Genomic DNA, 22,669 nt, shown 5'->3' with positions numbered 1-22,669 from the left:
CTCCTTCCTTCCTTCCTTCCTTCCTTCCTCCCTCCCTCCTTCCTCCCTCCCCCCTCCTCCTTCCTTCCTTCCTTCCTTCCTTCCCTTCCTTCCTTCCTTCCTCCCTCCCTCCCCCTCCCTCTCCCTCCCTCCCTCCTTCCTTCTTCCTTCCTCCCTCCCTCCCTCCCTTCCTTCCTTCCTTCCTCCCTCCCTTCCTCCCTTCCTTCTTCCCTCCCTCCCTCCCTTCCTCCCTCCCTCCCTCCCTCCCTCCCTCTCTCCCTCCCTCCTTCCTTCCTCCCTCCCTCCCTTCCTCCCTCCCTCCCTCCCTCCCTCTCTCCCTCCCTCCTTCCTTCCTTCCTTCCTCCCTCCCTCCCTTCCTTCCTTCCTTCCCTCCCTCCCCTCCCTTCCTTCCTTCCTTCCTTCCTCCCTCCTTCCTTCCTTTCCTTCCTTCCTCCTCCCTCCTCCTCTCTCCTCCCTCCCTCCCTCCCTTCCTTCCTTCCTCCCTCCCTCCCTTCCTTCCTTCCTTCCTTCCCTCCTTCATCTTTTAGTAAAGGACATTCTTAACAAAAGAAATAAAAACACAAAGAAGAGGCGGCTGGCCTAACTCTGTTGCAAAAGCTTTGCTGAGGTTCAAGAGAAGTTGGAATTGATATTTATCAGGTTCCAGGTCTGGGGGGGGGGGGGAAATCTGCTTAAGAGGTAAAGGATGGAACCTCTTTTTTCCCCCCTCTCTGCTGTCTATCCTTCCCGTTTCGCTCCGTGTCTCCTTCGGGCTTGTTTTCATCTCCTTCCCCCTCCCCCCTTTTCCCAACGGGCTGCCTGTGGGATAAATAGAGGCTTCCAATTACTAAGACTTTGTCCTCACTAAGCTCGGGTGTTTCGCAAGGATCATGGTGGAACAAAATAAGGGATGACACTGGAGCCTGGAGTTCTCGGCTGGCAGCGGGCCACAGAAATCGCTCTGGCCCTACTACGCCAGCTCTTCTTCGCTCTGTTGTTAATTTTCTAACCTGCACTGTTTGTTTTTGCTGACATTCTCTTGGCTTCGTACAAGTTTGTGTGTCAAGATGCAGATGCACGGCTACAAGCCACTGGTTAAGAAGTCACCTGGGGAACGTTTGGGTCACATTTAGAGAACACTGTGACAATGGGGATTTGCTGAGCGCAGGAACAGTCTGTTCTTTCCGAAGGTAGCAAAATCTGTAGCTCACGGAAAACTCCGGTTATGTTGATTGAGAGGACCCTGTATCCTTTTTCACCTGGGGAACAACTGTAAACTCTAAGAAACTATTCTAAAATAGAGGGGACAAATAGTTTGGGGCCAAGACAATTTCTTGGGTTGATAAGGAGAATCTTGGTAGCTCAGGGTTGAACTGTGGGGTCCTTGGGGCTCTCTCTGCTTGATGGTTTCCATGCAGATGTTTCATGACCCAACTAGGGAACATCATCAATGCTAGAAAGGAGTGGGGTTTGTGGAGAGGAGGAGGAGGAGGAGGAGGAGGAGGAGGAGGAGGAGACCTGTGGGGTCCTTGGGGCTCTCTGTGCTTGATGGTTTCCATGCAGATGTTTCATGACCCAACTAGGGAACATCATCAATGCTAGAAAGGAGTGGGGTTTGTGGAGAGGAGGAGGAGGAGGAGGACGAGGAGGACAAAAGAGATTGTGGGGTCCTTGGTGCTCTCTGAACTTGGTGGTTTTCTTGTGGATATTTCATGACCCAAACTAGGTGACACTATCTGTGCCGAGAGAGCAAATTGCTTTCTGATGAATGAAAGGAGGGTAATGAAATGTCTGCAAGGAAACTACCAAACTCAGAGAGTACCAAGGACCCCATAGTAGTACTTCTCCTCCTCCTCTTCTCCTCCCTTTCCACAGATCCCATTCCCTTCTAGCACTGATGATGTTACCTAGTTTCGTAATGTAACATCTGCAAGAAAACCACCAAGCTTAGAGAGCATCAAGGACCCCACAGTAGTTCTCCTCCTCCTCCTCCTCCTCCTCCTCCTCCTCCTCCTCCTCCTCCTCCTCCTCTTCACAAACCACACTCACTTCTAACACTGATGACATCACCTAGTTTGGATAATGAAACATCTGCAAGAAAACCGCCAAGCTCAGGGAGCACCAAGGATCCCTCATAATGGTGCTCCTTGTGCTAAATTGTAATTAAGTAATTAGCTATATTAATACAATATTGTCCATTGCTTGATAGATCTTATCTGCAGAAGATCCCAGGTCGATTCAATGTTGAGACCCCCAAAAGAGGTCATTGGAGTGTTCCAAGCATGGACTATATAGATGAGAGTTGCATCCTTCTACAGAAGGATCCAGGTTTGATCTTGGACACGTCGTTCCCCCAACAGAAGGACTATTTCCAAATCAGAGTAGATAACTTTGGGCAATTCCCCAAGTGGGTTGAAATTGGTGGAATGTTCCCCTAGAGATGAATCCAGATGGTTGCATGGCCAAAACTCGTCTAATAACATACGGCCACTGATCAGGGATGAAGTATGTTAGAACTGGGGCCAAGCGGTGGTCACATTTTATGTGACAATACTCTTGAAGTTGCTGACAGGCTTGTGAAAACGTGTGGTTCACAACTGGCCTCGGAGACATGTGTTAGCAATTGACTGTTCCTCTCTCTGTCTCCTTGCCCTCTGCCAACCCAGCCTTTTGACGAGAAGAAAGGGGTGGCGGAGAACAGCATGATGAAAACCAGACCGAGATGGAAGTTGAGGGCTTTCTGCCAGAGGAGTTAATCTGTGCAAATGTTTCTCATTTGCATAATTTAGTTCCAGGGCAAGAGCTCGGCTTTCCTAAAGACACCGTTGACATTGGTTTGCAAGTCACACCACATGCCACCCTTGGGCATTGGAGAGGAGAGGCATCAGCCATCCCAACTTGGTCAGTACAAAAGAACGACTCCCAGGCTCAGAGCTAGTGAAAGTAGACTTCTCCTGTCCTCACCACTTTTTATAGAGGGACGATCGAGAGCATCCTGTCATATGGCATTACTGTCTGGTTTGGAAGGCATCCCTGCTTCGGACAAGAAGGCGGTGCAGAGAGTGGTGAGGACGGCTGAAAAGATCATTGGCAGTTCCCTCTCTTCTATCCAGGACGTGGCGTATAAGCGTTGCTTGAGTGGGGGGGGGCAGGGGTGGTGGTGGCTTCACGGTATCCGAAGCAGAACATCCAGATTCAGCCACCATTTCATTCCATACAGCATCAACCTTGTGAACTCTCAAGCTTCCTCCTTCCGTTATGTATTCAGAATGCACAGTGATTAATATATACGCATGTATGTTGTGTGTGTGTGTGTGTGTGTGTGTGTGTGTGGTGTACGTGCATGTACTTTCTTTAGAGAGAGGGCAACAGAATTTTAATCTTTGATGTGTCCCAGTGTGCTCAAAGTAAAATAATTAATAATAATAATAATAATAATAATAATAATAATAATAATAATAATAATAATAATAATAATAATAATAATAATAATAATAATAAAGGTCATCTTATCTAAATGGTTACAGTATTAGCAAAGCCAAATCTGGTGTTTCGTGCCCTAAACAAGCAGTTAACCTTCCTCCTTGGTTCCCGTCTCTCCCCCCCCCATATTTATCAGTGGGTGTCTGATGGTAATTATTTTGGTTGCAGTTGAGTGGGCTTGGATATGTTGCATTCCATTGGGTGAGCTCGGAGCAGCCCATGACTCTTATGGAGTGGTATGAAGACTTTCACTTTCGTTTTCTCTGTCCCCCCACTTCAGACCCCCTCCCAACTCCCTCCCCCCTGCCATTTCTCATGACAGCCTGGCGCCTCGCTAAGCAGGGATGGCGCACCTGACGAGAGAGTCGGCGCTCGCTTCTGCCTTGACGTGATGAGATTCTCTTTCCTACAGATGAGCCGAGCCGTTGCTACTTCCACGACGGGGACGGGGTGTGCGAAGAGTTCGAGCGGACAACCAGCATCGCAGATTGTGGGATCTACACGCCCAAAGGGTTCCTGGACCAGTGGGCAGCCAACGTGTCGGTTTCACACTACAATGAGAAATGCCCAGCTACGGTAGTAGCAGGTCAGCCAGCAGCAAATCAAGTAAGAACACTTGGGGCATTCAACGTATTTCTGGGGTGACCCTGGGGGCCTCCACACGCAACAACCAATGACCTTTGAAGGATTTCCTGCTACTTTCAGGCAGGAGACAGATGGGCACCTTAATTAAGCGGGATTTGCCTAGTTCATTCGAACTAGATTAAAACAGGACGGCGTTTTCACGATTGGGTTTGCCTGTACGAGGAGGCAGGCTTTATTTGTTTTCTCGCAGCTAATGAATGAATGAATGAATTTTCATTCAGGATGCCTGTCTACCACCCGATCAAGAACGACCCCCCCAGCTGCTTCTAACACCCAACACAATTATATTTAACTGCCCCTCTTTTAAGGTTTAGCATGTTGTGAGTTCCGTGAGTAGGGGGGGCGGGGTGGTGAAGACGCTGAGCTTGTCAGCTGGAAAGCTGACATCCCTGCTTCAAGACCCGAGCACCACACAATGGGGTCAGCTCCCATTCCTTACTCCAGCTCTTGCCAACCGAGCAGTTCAAAAGCACGAAAGTGCAAGTAGATTCATAGGTACCACTTTGGTGGGAAAGTAACAGAATGCTGGGCGTCTTTAGCGCAGAGCTACAGCAATTGAGATGAGCAATGTCCTTCTAGATGTGCCTGCTTATTGCTTACTTCTGAGCTGTGCACGTATGAACCTAAAGCTGGTTTGGGCCAAGGGTTTGTCTGATCCACCATCCTTTGTTGCACGGTAGCCAACCCCCCTAACTGCACCCAGGAACTCTCAGACACAAGAGAATGGAGCAGTAAATCTGTTACCCTGTTTTGGGGGAAGTAAACCATAACTGAAGCTAGTAGCCCTCTAGTAGCTTGATACTCTGCAAATTTAATCTAGCTACCATCTCAGCTGATGTCCATCACAGCATCTGAAGGTACTGGATTCTTCATGCATGATGTAAATTACAGCTTCCTTTTCCCCCCCCCCCCATATCTGTCCAGATTGAACAATGGCTCCAGATGGTCATAAAATGAGAGAAGACTTCTCTTCTCTTATTTTCGAGACTCTTCAGTGCCCTCTTATCTACCCAGTCTCCGAGCTGCAAAGCCCCCTCCCTTTTTTTGTTACGTGGTCCGTGTGTGTGTGTGTGTGTGTGTGTGTGTGTGTATGAGCTTCTTGCAGAACTCTAGTTGACCACAGTCAGAAGCAGAGAACTTCACGAGGAAGACTATTAACCCGTTCCTTCTATTTTCTTCGGCTCTCTGATTTCGTAACTACTTCTCTGCTCTCCTTTGGGTAGCTTCCCCTCGGAAGAATCATCTAGTGTTGTTTCCACACCCACACGCCCCAATTTCCCTTCACCCTTATAGTTGTGCTTGGCTGTCTTGTGCCTCAAAGAATGTGGCTGAAGCAGGTTTTGCGTGAAAATGCCAGAAAATATTCTAGGTAGTTTTCTTGAAACGCTCCGACCAGCCCTAAACCCTCAAAGAAATCTCCTCCTTTCTCTCCATCCTGATCAAAATTCGTTTTGTTTTGTTTGTTTCTTCAGAGAACCGAAGCAGCCAACCAACCTCAAGAGGGGCAGGACAACCTGCTCCCTGTTTCGGTGCTGTACACACACACACACACACACACGCTCACACATCTACGCACAACACACGCAAGTAAAGAAGCCAAAGACAGTGGCTCCAGTCCGACTTTCCAACAAAAGTTTGCTTTGACCTTTGTTTCACGAGACGGAGGTCGAAATTAAACAAAAAGAAAAACTGGGAGGCATTGCAACAGGGCTCTGAGCTGACTTGGCTCCAGAGGCCTTTTTGCAAACACACACACACACACACACACACACACAAACAAAAACCCCAAGCTACAGTTGGAAAGGGAGGCCGTGTAAAACATTCTGGGACCTCAAGCAAATTGGGACTTCAAGAACAGGAGGCCGAGGAAAGGAAAGAATGGTTTGGCCGGTTTACACACACACACACACACACACACACACACACACACACACCCCTCCGCCTTCCGTCTTACTGGTTAGGACCCCCTTCAGCTATTTCTTTGAGAGGTTATGTGGTTGGAGTATTTGGCTACACATAACTTTTTAAAAAAAATGAAAAGAAGAAAGGAAGTGGGTCTTATGGTTTTCATTAAATGCCTTCTTCCCCCAGGGCTGCTATCAAGGTAGGAGTTTGGGGCAATTGTCCAGGGTTTTCTTCATCAGCATGAGCACAGAAGGAGTCAACGTGTCCAAGAGAAGGATTGGCTTAACATATTTTAGTAAAATAACCTACATTACCATCAGAGTGGAATGGAATGGAATGGAATGGAATGGAATGGAATGGAATGGAATGGAATGGAATAGAATAGAATAGAATAGAATAGAATAGAATAGAATAGAATAGAATAGAATAGAATAGAATAGAATAGAATAGAATAGAATAGAATAGAATAGAATAGAATAGAGCAGAGCAGAGCAGAGCAGAGCAGAGCAGAATAGAAGAATAGAATAGAATAGAACAGAACAGAACAGAACAGAACAGAATAGAATAGAATAGAATAGAATAGAGCAGAGCAGAATAGAAGAATAGAAGAATAGAATAGAATAGAATAGAATAGAATAGAATAGAATAGAATAGAATAGAATAGAATAGAATAGAATAGAATAGAATAGAATAGAATAGAATAGAATAACAAGAGTTGGAAGGTACTTTGGAGGTCATCTAGTCCAACCCCCTGCTCAGGCAGGAAACCCTATACCGTTTCAGACAAGTGGCTGTCCAATCTCTTTTTGAAAGCCTCCAGTGATGAAGAATCCACAAATTCTGGAGGCAAGTCATTCCACTGATTAATTGTTCTAACTATGAGGAAATTCCTGTTTAATTCCGGGTTGCTTCTCTCCTTGATTAGTTTCCACCCGTTGCTTCTTGTCCTGCCTTCAGGCACTTTGGAGAATAGCTTGACTCCCTCTTCTTTGGGGCAGCCCCTGAGATATTGGAAGGCTGCTATCATATCATCCTTAGTTCTTCTTTTCATTAAACTAGACATACCCAATTCCAGCAACCGTTCTTCATACGTTTTAGCCTCCAGTCCCCTGATCATCCTTGTTGCTCTTCTCTGCACTCTTTCAAGAGTCTCGACATTTGTGATTAAAATGGTCCTTCACCTTGGTATAATGTAGGCAGTGGGGAACAGGAACTACGCAGCCACAAAAAATGTTTAATTCTAAACTTAGCTGTTTCCAACACGGTGACTAAATGAGGAAAAAGCATCCCAGCTTAAAACAGTAACACTCCTTTGATTCCAAAATTGGATTTTCCATCTCTTAAAACCCTATCCCCTTTTACTCAGAAGTATGTTGCAGTAGAGAGATGGGTGTTTGGTGCCAGAGTAAATCTGCAAGTGTTTAGTGTTCCACCACCGCCCCCTTCTTCTTTTTCTGTCTCACAAACACAGAGAGTTAGTAAACTCTGAGTTACTACAGATGGGCAGCCTGTTTATACTTCTTAGAGATTGCGTTGCGATGTTTCTCATGCAGAAAACGCAAATTAGTTTGCCATCCGTCTCCATTTGCATTCCGAAAAACAGTTTAAAATCCGCCAGTCGTAATCCAAATGCATAATGTGGGAATTACGTGCCGTACTAAGTTCAACCAACGAGCCTGCTAATTTTTAGTTTGGGTGGCATTCCTAATTAAAAACGGTTGGGGTTGTCTCATCTGAGTTGTTTTATTTCTTTAACACAAGAAATGCTTTCTTCTTTCGACTCAAAGAGATTTGTAAATAACAACAACAACAACAATAATAACTGCAGCAAAGATACAAAAAACTGCGCTACTCGGAACCTCTTACATTTTAAGGAGATACCTGGTTGATACCTAGGATGCTGGCAGCAACCCGTGTCAACCATTAGTGCCAGTCAATTTGAGTGTTCAGTTGACTGAGTTTCATGTTTTATGAATAGAAGTTTAATGATAATCTCCCGACATTTTTAATATGGGAAAAGGTGATTAAAAGCTGGCTTTTGCCACTCACTTGGTTGTTTGCAATAGGCACTGATGATGCTCAACAACCATATACGGACTGAATCTTTGGTAATGATGGGTTACTGAGACTGGAAGATGAGTTTGTTGTCCAAGAGTTAGTAGTTAGGTTATGTAAACAGAGCTGTTGAAAGTTCACTTATCTCTGTTTGGCCTGGTAAATTTAGATACCACTAAAGGGGAATATCGGTAGTTCAGGATTGAAATGAGGGGTCCTTGGCGCACTCTGAGCTTGGTGGTTTTCTTGAAGATGTTTCATGACCCAACTAGGGAACCTCATCAGTGCTGAAAGGGAGTTAGGTTTCCAAGGAGGAGGAGGAGGAGGAGGAGGAGGAGGAGGAGGAGGAGGAGGAGGAGGAGGAGGAGGAGGAGAGGAGGACTGTGGCATATTTGGTGCTCTCTGAGCTTGGCTGTTTTCTTGCAGATGCTTCAGGAGCCAAATGGGTAAGGTCATCAGTGCTGGAAGGGAGTTAGGTTTGCGAGGAGGAGGAGGAGCAGGAGGAGGAGGAGGAGGAAGAGATCTGTGGGGTCTTTGGTGCCCTCCGAACTTGGTTGTTTTCTCACCGATGTTTCATTACCTAACTAGGTATCCTCAATGTTCCCACCCTTACTATCACTGATGATGTTACCCAGTTGGGCCGTGAAACGCCTGTGAGAAAACAACCCAGCTCAGAGAGCACCAAGGACCCCTCGGCTTTAGATGATGATGGTGGAGGAGGAGGACTGTGTGGTCCTTGGTGTTCTCTGTGTCTGCACCATCACCATCACCCAACTAGTGCTAGAAGGCAGTGGGGTGTGGGGAGGAGGAGGAGGAGGAGGAGGAGGAGGAGGAGGAGGAGGAATGGAATTTCATTTTTGGAAAATGTTCATACACTACTTCTTTCTCTTGCTGTTAAAGGTCTCCAACACTACCCATAGAATTAAGATTCAGCAACCCAAATGAATCTTATCCTCCCAAATTGTTCATTTGGAAGAATAACAGTACAGGGCTACCGTGCCATCAGTAGCTACTAGTGTTCAGCTAGGAACTACTAGCAACCTCGTGCTTAAATGTTCATCTGGGAACAGGGAGGCCCAATTTCTAGTCTAAGCTCATTCACAGAAGCTCCTTTGGTGACTTTGGGCCAGTCTGTTCCTCTCAGCCCAGGCCAGCTCACAGGGTTGTTGTTGCGGGAGAAAAGAGGTCTGGGATTATGTTTCGATTTCAGGGCCCACGGAATAAAAAATATAATGCTAAATGTTATCAGAAAGGGGGATTGCTCCGAGATTGGAAAGAGGAACTGTCCATGGTAAAAACTCTCCAGAAAGTTCTTATCTCCTGAGTATGTTTGGAAAAGCTCTTCCAGATGTCGGATGAGCTGAGAAGAAAATGGCTTTAAAATTGGAAGGTCCTGCAGATCGGAGGTCCCCAACCTTTGGGGCACCAGGGACCGGTTCCGTAGAGAGAGATTTTATCCCCGGACCGGAGAGTGCGTGGTTTTGTGTGCTGCCTGCATCCCACGGATGGGGCTTTGCTTGTTTGTGCTGGTCCACGGACTGGGGGTGGTGGTGGTGTTGGGGACCCCTGCTGTAGATGCAGCCTGCATCTCTCTCTTCATGTCCATAGGGCACCCATCAAAGTAGCAGAGCTAATGAGGAAAGGATGAAGCTGGCTTTAGAAGCCCGAAGAGGATTTGGGTGAATTTCGAAAAGGGCAAGAATTTATCCTCTTCATGATTTACTGTATTGCCTGAAAGTCCTTTCTTGATTGTCTGTTGTTGCCAAGTCCTCCAGTGCAGTTGTATTTCACCGGAGCTTGACATCTAGCTCTGCTTTGGTAGAGTAGAAGGCCCCCATTCTCTTTAAAGCTTTGTCCTCCTCCTTTACAAAGCAGTCCCTCTGCGGCATAGCTGGCACCTATTGATTTACAGTTGGAGACGGAGGCTGTCTATCTGCTTTTCCAAGTGGAAGGCAGCCGTTATTTGCACTTCATTCACAAGACGGGCCCCCACCAGGCTGACCTTGAGCAGGAAGAAGGAACAGATGACACACAATTGCTGTATTATGATTTGGGGGGGGAGGGCAACAGAGGCATCTCCCAAAAGTGCCCAGCCTTTCAGTAAACCACAATCTTCTAAATACGGTAGATAAATAGAGCCCTGGATTGCAAAATTGTCCTTGCGCGTTGGGTAAAATTCATTCCCTCCAGTTGACATTCCATGTTAATCAGCTCTTGTGGTCTTCCAAGTGTCATCTTAGGTCTCTGTGAGAGGGTTAGAAGAGTAGTGTGGCTTTTCAGGGGGTGGTTTAGGCTAAAGGTCCGCTGAGTGCAAAGTTGTGGTAGCTCACTTTCATCATCCCAATAGCCATGTTGGTGGCTTATTACCATAATAATACTGGGCTTGAAACCCAGCTTCGTTTGATGGGGTGAAGGGCCTGCTTCTTCTATGCTATATCAACCTCTCTTTTACATTCTGGGCAAGGACAATATTATATGTGGGGTCCCTGGTGCTCTCTGAACTTGATGGTTTTCTTGCAGACGTTTCATTACTCAACTAGGTAACATCATCAGTGCTAGAAGGGAGTTGGGTTTGCGGAGAGGAGGAGGAGGAGGAGGAGGAGGAGGAGGAGGAGGAGGACTCCTCTGAGGTCCTCCGCACTCTCTGGGCTTGGTGGTTTTCTTGCAGACATCTCATTATCCAACTAGGTGATATTATCAGTGGTAACAATGGAACATTATGTTCTGCCCATCTAGTAGAAAATGTATGCTCTTTCCCTCCCTTCCTTCTTGGCTTCCTGCTTTGGTTTCTTAACCATTGAATCTCGTGGGAGTGTGGGTAGTCTACGATAGTACAATGAAGAGAAATAGAAGGCTTGAGGTGTAATCTGGAGCAGAAAGCCAACGGTTCTCACAATATGCAGCAACAAGAGTTACGGGAACAGGAGTTCCATGACATCTGGAGGAGGGCCATAAGCTTCCCCACTCATGGGCTAACACAACAGAGCTGCCACACAGCGAAATGGTTCTTGGATGTAAGATTACTCAACCAAAGCCAGGGCTGTATGTGATCTGTGTGGCTCTACACAACCTTCCCTGTCCTTAGAAAATAGGGAATTCGGAATTGTCATCTTAATGGGTGACTTTCGTCCTTGTTGGCATTGTTTAAAGAGGGAAGGGACATATCCTTTGCAAGCAAGCAGACTGAAGCCATCTTGTTCTCTCAACTTTGATGGTTGAGCTGCAGGCTCCTTTTAATCAGGACCGAAGAACTCAACTGCCCTCGGTGTCCTTCCCTGCTCTCCACTGAATCCAAGTCTTCTCATTTGAAGGACAGATGTTGCTCTAGGCCTCCAGCACACATTCCCGTCCCTCTCCGCTCATCAGCCCCAATACTGAACACTTCTTAGTGTGCTACAGGATCAGCTTTGATGGCGCTCCCTCTCTAGTTTAGGCAAGATCTATGTTTCCACCTTGCACAAGCCATGGTGGCGCAGTGGTTAGAATGAAGTATTGCAGGCTAATTCTGCTGACTGCCCATTGCCAGCAGTTCGATCCTCAACAGCTCAAGATTGACTCAGCTTTACATCCTTCCGATTTCGGTCAAATGAAGACCCAGATTTGGAGGGGCAAGAAGCTGACTCCCTAAGTCACTTAGAAAAAGCTATAAAGCACTGTGAAGTGGTATATAAGTTTATGTCTAATTGCTATTGCTCTATCTCTCTTTATCATCTATCTATCTATCTATCTATCTATCTATCTATCTATCTATCTATCTATCTATCTATCTATCTATCTATCTATCTATCTATCTATCTGCCATGGTGGCACATTGGTTAAAATGCAATAATGCAGGTTAATTCTGCCAGCTGTCAGCAGTTCGGTCCTCCCTGGCTCAAGGTTGACTCAGCCTTCCATCCTTCCAAGGTCAGTAAAAATCAGGACCCAGATTGTTGGGGGCAACATTCCGACTCTGTAAACCACTTAGAGAGGGCTGTAAAGCACCATGAAGCGGTATATAAGTCTACGTGCGATTGCTATTGCTGTTGCAATAGAACCCAAAGCATGGCTGGTTTCACAAACTGCTGTACCAAGTTTTGGAGAGGCAAGTTTCAGGGCTTCACACGGATATATATATATATTTATGCATGACTGCTAGATCACTTTTCCCCTGGCCTCCTAAAGAAATTTCTGGGGTTTAGGGCTCCAGGAGTAAACTCCAGAGTTTGGCAGCCTTGGGGGAATGAGTGGTGGGGAGAAACATGCCGCCTTCTTGTTGGCGAAAAACGGACTCCATGAGTCACAGGGAAACCTCACCGCATCTCAGGGGAAAGACCCAAATCTTGATCCTCTTTTGCTCTTTGTCTTGCTTTCTCTACTATGTGTGTGGGTGGAAGGGACAAAACTGGATTTCGAAGGCACTCCAAGGCAGAAGCGCTTAGGATAGCTAATTGGAAACAGCTTTCGGAGGAGATGCCAGGAAGCGAAATGCAGAGGCATTCAGTTCATCTGCAAGCAGAAACGAAAACAGAAGAAAAGAGATGGAAGGGACCTTGGAGGTCTTCTAGTCCAACCCCCTGCTTAAGCAGGAGACCCTAGACCATTATGGACAACCGACTGTCCAATCTCGTCTTTAAAAAAAAAAACAAAAAACTCCAGTGTTGGAGCACCCAACAAATTCTGGAGGCGTTCTACTTGTTTATTGTTCTCACTATCAGGAAATTTCTAGGTTGGTTCTCTCCTTGCTTACTTTACAATTTGTTCTTTCTTCTCCTGCCTTCAAGGACTTTGGAAAATAGACTGAACCACACACCCCCCTCTTCCTTTTTTTTTTAATTGAAAAGTTTTACAATACATTTTATCTTTAACAATCCCTCCCTCCCCCCCTCCCTCCACCCAACCCTTCCTAACCCTCCCTAACCCTCCCCTCACCCCTTCCCCCCTCCCCCCTCCCCGACTTCCCAGAGCTAAATACAAGGTATAAAAGTAAAGACAATCATAAACAACCATATGTTAACAACAATAAACTATTAAGTCTATCGCACTCTAGCTCATATGAAATGACTACAAGCAATACTAATATCACATAAAAAAAAACTTATACAAATGCTAAATGAAACTTTTTGGTCCCATATTTGTTCTGGATAGAATCAATCCACTTTTTCCACTCCATAATATAACGTTGTTGCGAATGGTCTTTCAAATAAGCTGAAATCTTTGCCATTTCTGCCAGGTCAGAAACTTTTAGAGTCCATTCTTCTATAGTCGGCAGTTCCTCCTTCTTCCAATATTGACCTACTAAAAGTCTTGCTGCCGTAATTAAGTTCAGCATCAACTTGGTGTTCACAACAGTAGTATCTGTAATTATGCCCAATAAGAACAATTGCGGACAAAACTTTATCCTTTGCTTAAATATCTTCTGCATATTCCACCAGATTTTAATCCAAAAAGCTTTAACCTTTTTGCAGGTCCACCATATATGAAAATACGTTGAGTCTTCGCCACCACATCTCCACCACCCCTCTTCCTTGTGGCAGCCCCTCAAATATTGGAACATTGAAGAGGGTAACAGACTTTAGAATTTGAGGCACAGCAAACTGGGCCACTTTAACATGTATTAGGGGCCAGATGTGTGTGTGTGTGTGTGTGTGTGTGTATTACATTTCCTTGAAACTGGCCGAATTAAAGGCAGTAAACGAACAACACAAAGAAAGCCTGCTCTGTTTGGGAGTACGAATTCCACGGGGGGGGGGGGGGGAATTTAATGAACGGGAACAGTCAAGTTGGTTTGAAAACCGAATCCCTTCGACCCGTGGAGATCGTTGGGTGTAAAATTTCTTGTGCTTCTATTTGACTGATCACTCGACTGGCAGATGTTATAGGTCTAGTTTGGCATTTTCCAATCTGTGATTGATCATAAATGTTGTCTGGAACAATGTGGAACAATGGACATAAAGGAGACGATGGATGGATGGATGGATGGAGAAGCAGAGAGATAGACAGAGCGGTAATTCTCAACCTGTGGCTGTGGACGGCCTTGGGGTGGGGGAGTGCGATGTTGTCACAGGGGGTCTGTGAAGGCTTGAAGAACTGTTACGATATAAATATTAAGTCTTGGGGGTCTGTGGCCCTGGTCCGTGGCCACAAAAGGTATTTAAAGGGGTTCCGTGGTGAAAAAAGGTTGAGAACCACTGAGAGAGAGGAAGAGAGGGAGGGAGGAATGGAAAGAGAAGGAAGGGAGGGAGGGAGGAAGGAAGGAAGGAAAGAAGGAAGGAAGGAAGGAGACGGGAATGGTAGGAGAGAAGAATGGAGAAAGGCTGGAGAGGAAGGAGATGGATGGACTGACGGATAGATGGATGCAGAGATAGATAGATGCAGAGAGAGAGGGAGGGAGAGTCCAACAGACAGATAATTTCGGCTGCTTTCTGCACTGAATAGTATTTGAACACTAGGAATGTTCACTGAATATTGTATGTCTGAATGAAAGACTCTGAAGGAGTCTAGAAAAGGGCTACGACATGCATTCTAATACGGTGCCTGCCAAGCGCGGCTAGCCTGCCAAAAATATCCCGATAAGGCCGCTGATTGTCTGAAAGAATGCCATCAAAGAACCGTAAGAGTTAGATGACAACTCGGCCTGGTTCGAAGACTTCCCGCATAGCCTTTTGGGCTCAAAGCATCTCTGGCATTCTGTCCTACCGTAAGCCAATTCCTTTCCATCAACGCCGTGCAAACAACGGAGGAAGAGTTGGCCTTCGCGGGGGGGGGGGGAAGCGCTGAGCTTCACAAAGAGAGAGAGGGGGGGAAGAAAAGAAAGAAAAAGCAAAATAAAATAAGAGAAAATGGAAACGTCGATATTTTAAATGAACGGAGCTTTCCTGAAGCTCAGCAGTGGGTTTGTTTTGGGTTCCGATCAAGTTTTTTTCCCCTTCCCCCTTCGCAGAGGCTTTTAAAGGCGAGTTCTCACTCATCCATTAAGCGACAGGTGAGGGGTGCCAAGCTCCATTCCTCATCCTCCCATTTCAGTTTCCTTTCTCGGACTTCTTGGGGGTCAAGGAAACGGAGAGGAGAGGAGAGGCACACTGCAAGGGTTTTTGCAAAAAAAAAAGCCAGGGGTGCACCATGGGGTCTTGGTGAGTTCCATGGCTGTATAAATTGCAGATGTGGGCAAGGATCGGTCCCCTAACTGGGAGAGGCCTTAAAATCAAAACCAGTCTTCCCTGCCTCCCCGTTCCACCGAGACAGGCTGCTGAATATGATACATGTCGAATTGCTGGAATGAATTTCAAATGCCAGAGATAGTTTATGTAAAGTCTTGCACTCTTGTAAAATGTAACACTATCCACTGGCAAAAGTTGGGTCCCGCTTCGGGTTTTCTTTCTTCCAGAAACCATTCCCACCCACCACCCACCCCACCCCCAAGTTCTATTTTATTATTTTTATTTTTATTTTATTTTTTTTTAATTTAACGAAACCGAAAAAAAATAACCTTTCCCCCACCCACCCCCCAACCCATTAAACCTGATTTATGTTTTGCCCACGGATTCCTTCCCTCTCTCAGCTTTTTGGGATTTAAATGAGAGAAACCATGACTTCACTTTTGGCCAACCTAGCTAGCCCCTCCGTTCTCCTTGAATTTTAATTTTATTTTATTATTTTATTCTGTGTGGATGTTCTTACTTGAAGTTCCATGGAATTCCCTTCTCCATGTTTGACACCACAGAAGTTCCCAATGTCCTCCTCAAAATCTCTCTGTTGTTTCTGATTGAAGCACACTCCTGTCATTTGAGCCAACGAGCGACCATTTTTTCAGAGAGCTGATTTATTTTTATTTTTATTTTTTGGAGGGGGGGGATGAAGACAGACCAGCAAATTATTATTTAATGAAACTTGCATTGTTGTTGCGAGAGCGAGAGATACTAAGAGGATGGGTGCTTTTCTTCCCTAAATGCCAAGATCACTCCACCTATCTTAGATTGGAAGTCAAAAATGGTGACTTCTCCTTCTGCAACAAAATGTCTTAAAACATTCTCTCTTTTTTTTTTTAAAAAAAAAAAAAGGAGAACACACATGGTTAGAAGCAGAGATATTTTTTCTCCTTCTCCCAGAAAGCTTTGAGGAGCAGCTGTCTGGATTGTAGGTCAATGGTGGGGATCTTCACACCTTCAAGGTCCTGTTGAGGTACAATTTTGAAACGCCAACAGACCCAGAAGTGAGGGATTCTAGAAGATTTGGTTGTCTTGAGCTTCTTGAAAATTTAGGGAGTTCTCCAGAAAGAGAAGCTTGAAGAGTCTATTAGATATGTTGTTATTCCCACCAATTATCTTAGCCAGCTGGAGTCAACAAACCACCGGAAAGCATTTTTGCTTGCACGGTGCCATACACTTCCATCGGCTAAGTGCGGTCTACAACTTGCGACAGCCAACTTGCCTTGGCCAATTCAACACAGCCAAATCACCTTGGCAAACAATTGGATATTTTACTGCTTCTGGCCATGTGGATGTAATAAACTGATTTGGTTTTATATCTCTATGTCTTGGGTTTGCAAAATAGTGTTAAATGGGGTCTATGACAACTTGCTACAGCCAACTTGCCTTGGCCAACTCAACACAACCAACTTGCCTTGGCCAACTCAACACAGCCAACTCACCTTGGCCAACACAACATGGCCAACTTGCCTTGGCCAACTCAACATGTTCAACTTGCCTTGGCCAACTTGACATAGTCAACTCGCCATGGCCAATTCACCATGTCCAACTCACCACAGTCAACTCGCTGCAAGACAACTCACCATGGCCAACTTACCATGGGATAACAAGCTGTGGGAGGCTCCAACCATTCAATTTAATTCATTTAAAATAATTAAAAATCATTCTTTTAATTTTGGTCACTCACATGTTACATCAGACTGTTTACTGGACTTTATGTTCTTCTTTTCGTCAGATGTGCCGGACCAAGGAGTACGATTTCAACTATGCTATGGCCCAATATGCGTGGTATCCCTGCACTGCCAACCACACTCACACAGTTTTCTGGCTAAAGGTAAATACGCAATGCAGGTAGATAAAATAATGAGGTTCAAAGTGAAGCAGAAAGAACTCTGTTCACTAGAGTTTTGTCACTTTTGTTTAGAAGCCTTGTAATTCGGTGCCTTTTTGGGGGGACGGAAGTTTGAAGGTCGTCTGATGGCGAACCACAAGGGACTTTTTTTGGTAGACATGGATAAATGCAAAAGGCTAGCGAGATGATGCCCTACAGCTTCCTCAAGAATCTTAGGATCACCACTTTCTTTAGCTTCCCCGGCTATGCATACCCAACCCCGACAAAATCTTGAGCTTCACAGACTCTCTTCCCTTTTGTGTCTTTCCAACACAACTTTCAGTCTTCCCTGTGGTCCAGAGGCCTTCTCAGAAATAACCATGGTGTTGGAGACTGGTTCTTGGCTGTGCAATAGGTGGATTTCCATTCTGTGTCATTGTTAAAAACATACCGATTGAAATTGTTGCTTTCTTTAAAAAGTTGCAGTCAAAATGAGGTCGATCAGGAAAACTGTGGAGTTGAACTAGAGCAAGGGTCTTCCAACTTGGCCCTTTTATGGCTTGTGGACTTCGACTCCCAGAATTCCTCAGCCAGGCACGCTGGCTGAGGAATTCTGGGAGTCGAAGTCCACAAGCCATAAAAGGGCCAAGTTGGAAGACCCCTGAGATAGAGCATCTCAAGGGACAGAGGCAGAAATCTAACTGACCCCCTTGGAAGTCCTCTTTGTGTGACCATGAAGCTGAGGTAGAACGTTCTAAGAAACTTCATATATGGGATTCTGTCTTGTCTGGTTGAGGATTGGGATGGCAACTTGTGGGTCTCCAGATAGTTCTCATGGGTGAGGGTGAGATTAAGGTTGCTGAGAATTTTAGCCCTGGAGGGCCATAAAGATGGACAGCATCTCCCTATTGGCTTAAGGTCTTTCCCATCTCATCTGTTGCTCTCAAGGGATTGAAATTCAAGCTTTCAACAGGCCAAGGGACAAACCTGGGTAAAGCTTCCAACCAAACCTGGGATTTTTGTTTAATTGAGAACCGATCCACGCTTCCTTATTCTCTCTCCCCAGGCTTTCTATACCCAACCCATGGTAGCCACCGCAGTGATCATCCACTTGGTAACAGACGGGACGTGGCTGGAGATGGATCTGGACCAGAAGCAAGAGTCGATTTTTGTGCAGCTGGTGGACACCAAAAACCAAAGCCACGATCTCGGTGAGAATGCTGGCTTGGTTGTAACACAACATGAAATGTTTTTTGGGGGGCCTCCCGTTGGGATAGGCCACGGAACAGGAATGAATGAATGAATAGATAGATAGATAGATAGATAGATAGATAGATAGATAGATAGATAGATAGACGGACGGACAGATAGATATAGATAGATAGATAGATAGATAGATAGATAGATAGATAGATAGATAGATAGATAGATAGATAGATGATAGATAGATAGAGATAGAGATAGAGATAGATAGATAGATAGATAGATAGATAGATAGATAGATAGATAGATAGATAGATAGAGATAGAGATGATAGAGATAGAGAGAGATAGAAACAGAGAGAGAGAGAGAGAGAGATGATAGATAGATAGATAGATAGATAGATAGATAGATAGATAGATAGATAGATAGATACACACACACACAAATAGACACACAAAAATCAGCAGCAGATAAGGAAGGAAGGAAGGAAGGAAGGAAGGAAGGAAGGAAGGAAGGAAGGAAGGAAGGAAGGAAGGAAGGAAATCAAGGAAGGAAGGAAGGAAGGAAGGAAGGAAGGAAGGAAAAAAGAATAGCAGAATAACACAGCTGGAAGGGACCTTGGAGGTCTTCTAGTCCAGCCCCCTGCTCAAGCAGGAGAACCTACGCCGTCTCAGACAAGGGACTGTTCAGCCTCTTCTTAGCTGTATGCTTGATGGTGCCACTGGCTGGAAGCCTTCGGAAAAGGCATCCCTTTAGCAATGGGGTTTTGTTACTGCTTTTCCATTTCGCTTCTTCTGCCCAATTAATGACCCCTTTCATCTTTTTTTCCCCTCTCTTTTTTCCCACCAACCCTGCTTCTCTCTCCCCCCCCCCGCCCGTCCTCTACTTTTCCCTCTCTACCTCCAACCCCCACCCCACTCTTCCAGGGGAGCATGGCTTGAGCTGCCGCAACAACCCTTTGATTATCCCGGTTGTCCATGACCTTAGCCAGCACTTCTACCACACTCAGGCCATTCTCATCACCTTCAGATCTCAGTATGTGGCGATCTCCGGGGTGGCCTTGCGCTCCTTCCAGAATTTTGACCCCATCGCTGTCAGCAGCTGTCAGAGCGGGCAGACCTATAGCTTGGCCGAACAGAGGTAAGTCAGCCCCTCCTGGCTTTTTTTACCCGCTCATTAGCTGCCAACTTCAGAAGGACCTGATCAAGAGGATCGGCAGGAGTAAGACGAAAGGGAAAGGGGTGGTTGACCTTTGCCATTGTTGGCGGGACCCATGTGGCTCTGGCTGAATACAAACAGGCCCGGGCCGTTTAACCCACAAGGGAGAAGGGCCCATAGATTATTTCCACCCCCCACTCCCCCCCCCTCCGACCTCTCTCGGTGACCTCAGTCCAACCGGGGCCGCGGTTCCTCCGAGCTTGGACTTAAAATAGCAGCTCGGAGAAACGAAAGGACGGAGCTTTTGTCGTTGGGGGGGGCGTTTCGGGGGACGAAAATTCTTGCTTTGGTTTTTGTTTTTTTTTTTCTTTTTCCCACTGGATCTTTAACAGGTCAGTCTTGAGCGGAAAATGGGGTGTGCAGAGGAACAAATCAGCCCTGGTTTTAAATTCTGCATTTATTACAAGAAAAGTGGGGAAAAGTGGGGGGGGGACCAGCTGGGTGGGCCATGGATTAGGAAGATGCTGAAATTGTGCTTTCCGTGTCCCCATAAAACTTATTTTTCTCCCTTCCTGTTTATGTTTAGGATGACTTAGAATTTCCTTCCTTCCTTCCTTCCTTCCTTCCTTCCTTCCTTCCTTCCTTCTTCCTCCTTCCGTCCCTCCACCCCTCCTTCCGTCCCTTCCTTCCTTCCTTCCTTCCTTCCTTCCTTCTTCCTCCTTCCGTCCCTCCGTCCCTCCTTCCGTCCCTCCCTTCCTTCCTTCCTTCCTTCCTTCCTTCATCCCTCCTTCCTTTCCTCTCTAAGTTCTTCCTCCCTCCCTCCCTCCCTCCTTCCTTCCTTCCTGCTTCCTCCTTCCGTCCCTCCTTCCCTCCCTTCCTTCCTTGCTTGCTTCCTTCCTTCCTTCATCCCTCCTTCCTTCCTCCAAGTTCTCCCTCCCTCCCACCTTCCTTCCTCTCTCTCCCTCCTTCTTCCTCCCTCTCTCCCTCCCTCCCTCCCTCCCTTCCTCCCTTCCTTCCTTCCTTCCTTCCTTCCGACATTCTGACACCTCCTGGACCCTGTCCAGCTGATGTATGGGCAAGAAACCCACATCCCACCCACCAGAACCTCACTTGCATCGATTTCTCCTTTGGAGGATAAAACACGTTCATTCCCATCCAACTGAAAGAGAACAACATGGTCCCTGTTTGGAAAAAAGAGCAGTTGTTTAAAGCTGTATTCCTTTGAACAGCTGACTCTCACAAGCTCAAACCATCCAAGATGTTGTGTTGTTGTTCTTTTTTTTTCCTTTTTTTAACTTGAATATGACATTTGCCTCTTCCTTTTTCCTTCCCCTCTTTCTCTCACCTCCGCTACGTTGGCAGTAATCCGTACTTGGAAAGCTCACCGTCCAAGCGAGATGGCGGGGGACTTTCCTTGGATAGATAAGGAGCTCAGAAGCCTTAGTGTCTGTCTGTCTGTCTGTCTGTCTGTCTGTCTGTGTCAGAACATTGCCATTTGCTTTTTCAGCAACGCTTTGTCTCCCGTTGTTCCAGGAAGTCTTCCCCCATCTCTGCCAGCTTCTCGCTGTGAGGCTTGGCCCCACATCCACAAGCTGGACCTCGGGTTTGGAACTGGATCTGGCTAATGGGAGGTCTCTGAATGGACTCGCCTCCTTCGGAGCCATCCGAAGCCATGTCTCACGATTCAGGCCTAACTTCTCTGGCCTAAATTGCTTTTTGGCCTTTCTCCTTTGCCTGGCCAGCAAAAGGACAGAGATGATCAGGGGACAGGATCCCGTGCAAAATGGCTAGGTTTATTTCCACCTTGGATGTTAATCTGCGTTTCTCACCACCACCACCACCCCCGCCGCTATCCTCTTGCCGGCTGATATTTCGTGCTTCTTTAAAGAGAGTCTGACTCTAAATCGTTCTGACTCCTCATCGTATAAACCTGGGTGGTCTCTTCTCAACAAAAAACGTGGGTTGTCGAATTCATTTGCCAGGTGCGTTCCAAAGCTGTTCCTAAAAGCTCCCGAGCCTTGGTGAGCTAGCAACGAAGCCTTCTTCTTCTTCTTCTTCTTCTTCTTCTTCTTCTTCTTCTTCTTCTTCTTCTTCTTCTTCTTCTTCTTCTTCTTCTTCTTCTTCTTCTTCTTCTTCTTCTTTTTCCTCTTCTTCTTCTTCTTCTTCTTCTTCTTCTTCTTCTTCTTCTTCTTCTTCTTCTTCTTTTTCCTCCTCTTCTTCTTCTTCTTCTTCTTCTTCTTCTTCTTCTTCTTCTTCTTCTTCTTCTTCTTCTTCTTCTTCTTTTTCCTCTTCTTCTTCTTCTTCTTCTTCTTCTTCTTCTTCTTCTTCTTCTTCTTCTTCTTCTTCTTTTTCCTCTTCTTCTTCTTCTTCTTCTTCTTCTTCTTCTTCTTCTTCTTCTTTTTCCTCTTCTTCTTCTTCTTCTTCTTCTTCTTCTTCTTCTTCTTCTTCTTCTTCTTCTTCTTCTTCTTCTTCTTCTTCTTCTTCTTCTTTTTCCTCTTCTTCTTCTTCTTCTTCTTCTTCTTCTTCTTCTTCTTCTTCTTTTTCCTCTTCTTCTTCTTCTTCTTCTTCTTCTTCTTCTTCTTCTTCTTCTTCTTCTTCTTCTTCTTCTTCTTCTTCTTCTTCTTCTTCTTCTTCTTCTTCCTCTTCCATATGTAAAAATGAACATTTGAAGGCCTGTTGGGAAGCAATTATACTTTTTCTCCTTTTTCTTTCTTTTTCTTTCTTTTTTTTCTTGCAAAAGGAACAGTCTTTCTGTTCTGGATCCTGTCGGAAAGCTCCGTGGGCCTTTCTCCGTGGCTGTTATTCAGAGATTTGGAAAACGAATGTGGTGGGCCCCCTCTTTCTCCTGCAGATCAGCTCAGATTTGTTTTTGAACCGAAAAGAGGAAATATTATCACCTCGCTGGTGTCTCTAGCTTGGAGTGGGTTGTAAATCTATGATCATATTCGAATTCCAGCATCAAAAGCTTGCAGTTTTTTGCCAAGGCATGTTGAGCGGTTTCCCGGTGGGACTTAGCCTGGACAGGAAGCTTAAATGATTTGCCTGCTGCTCAGACCTCTTCCAGCTCTTCAGCTTTTCCTTGGCCTGCTGAAGGTCTCCTGGAAATGATCCTGGTTAGCCTCCCCGCAGCCCTGCCATCTTGGTGGAGCAGTGGGCTAATGCCTCCTTAAGTAACACCAGCTGCCTGCAATTAGTGCAGGTTCGAGTTCCACCAGGCTCAAGG

The 22,669-nt window shown here is 45.8% G+C and overlaps 1 protein-coding gene across 1 annotated transcript in view; it reads left to right on the top strand.

The window, feature by feature from the left end:
* The window catches only part of PAPPA (pappalysin 1), a gene marked incomplete at its 5' end in the record, with an annotated part of 136,923 nt that overhangs the window by 64,489 nt on the left and 49,765 nt on the right, over positions 1-22,669 (top strand). Inside the window, 4 exons of the mRNA XM_081339776.1 lie at positions 3,875-4,068; positions 16,990-17,088; positions 18,152-18,296; positions 19,215-19,428. Coding sequence (XP_081195902.1) covers positions 3,875-4,068; positions 16,990-17,088; positions 18,152-18,296; positions 19,215-19,428 — 652 coding nt within the window. The remainder of the gene's footprint in view (positions 1-3,874; positions 4,069-16,989; positions 17,089-18,151; positions 18,297-19,214; positions 19,429-22,669) is intronic.

Source organism: Vipera berus (assembly GCF_964194415.1).
Source record: "Vipera berus genome assembly, chromosome: 15".
Lineage (NCBI taxonomy): Eukaryota > Metazoa > Chordata > Lepidosauria > Squamata > Viperidae > Vipera > Vipera berus.
The sequence above is the reverse complement of the archived record's forward strand: the minus strand, read 5'-3'. Positions and strand labels throughout refer to the sequence as shown.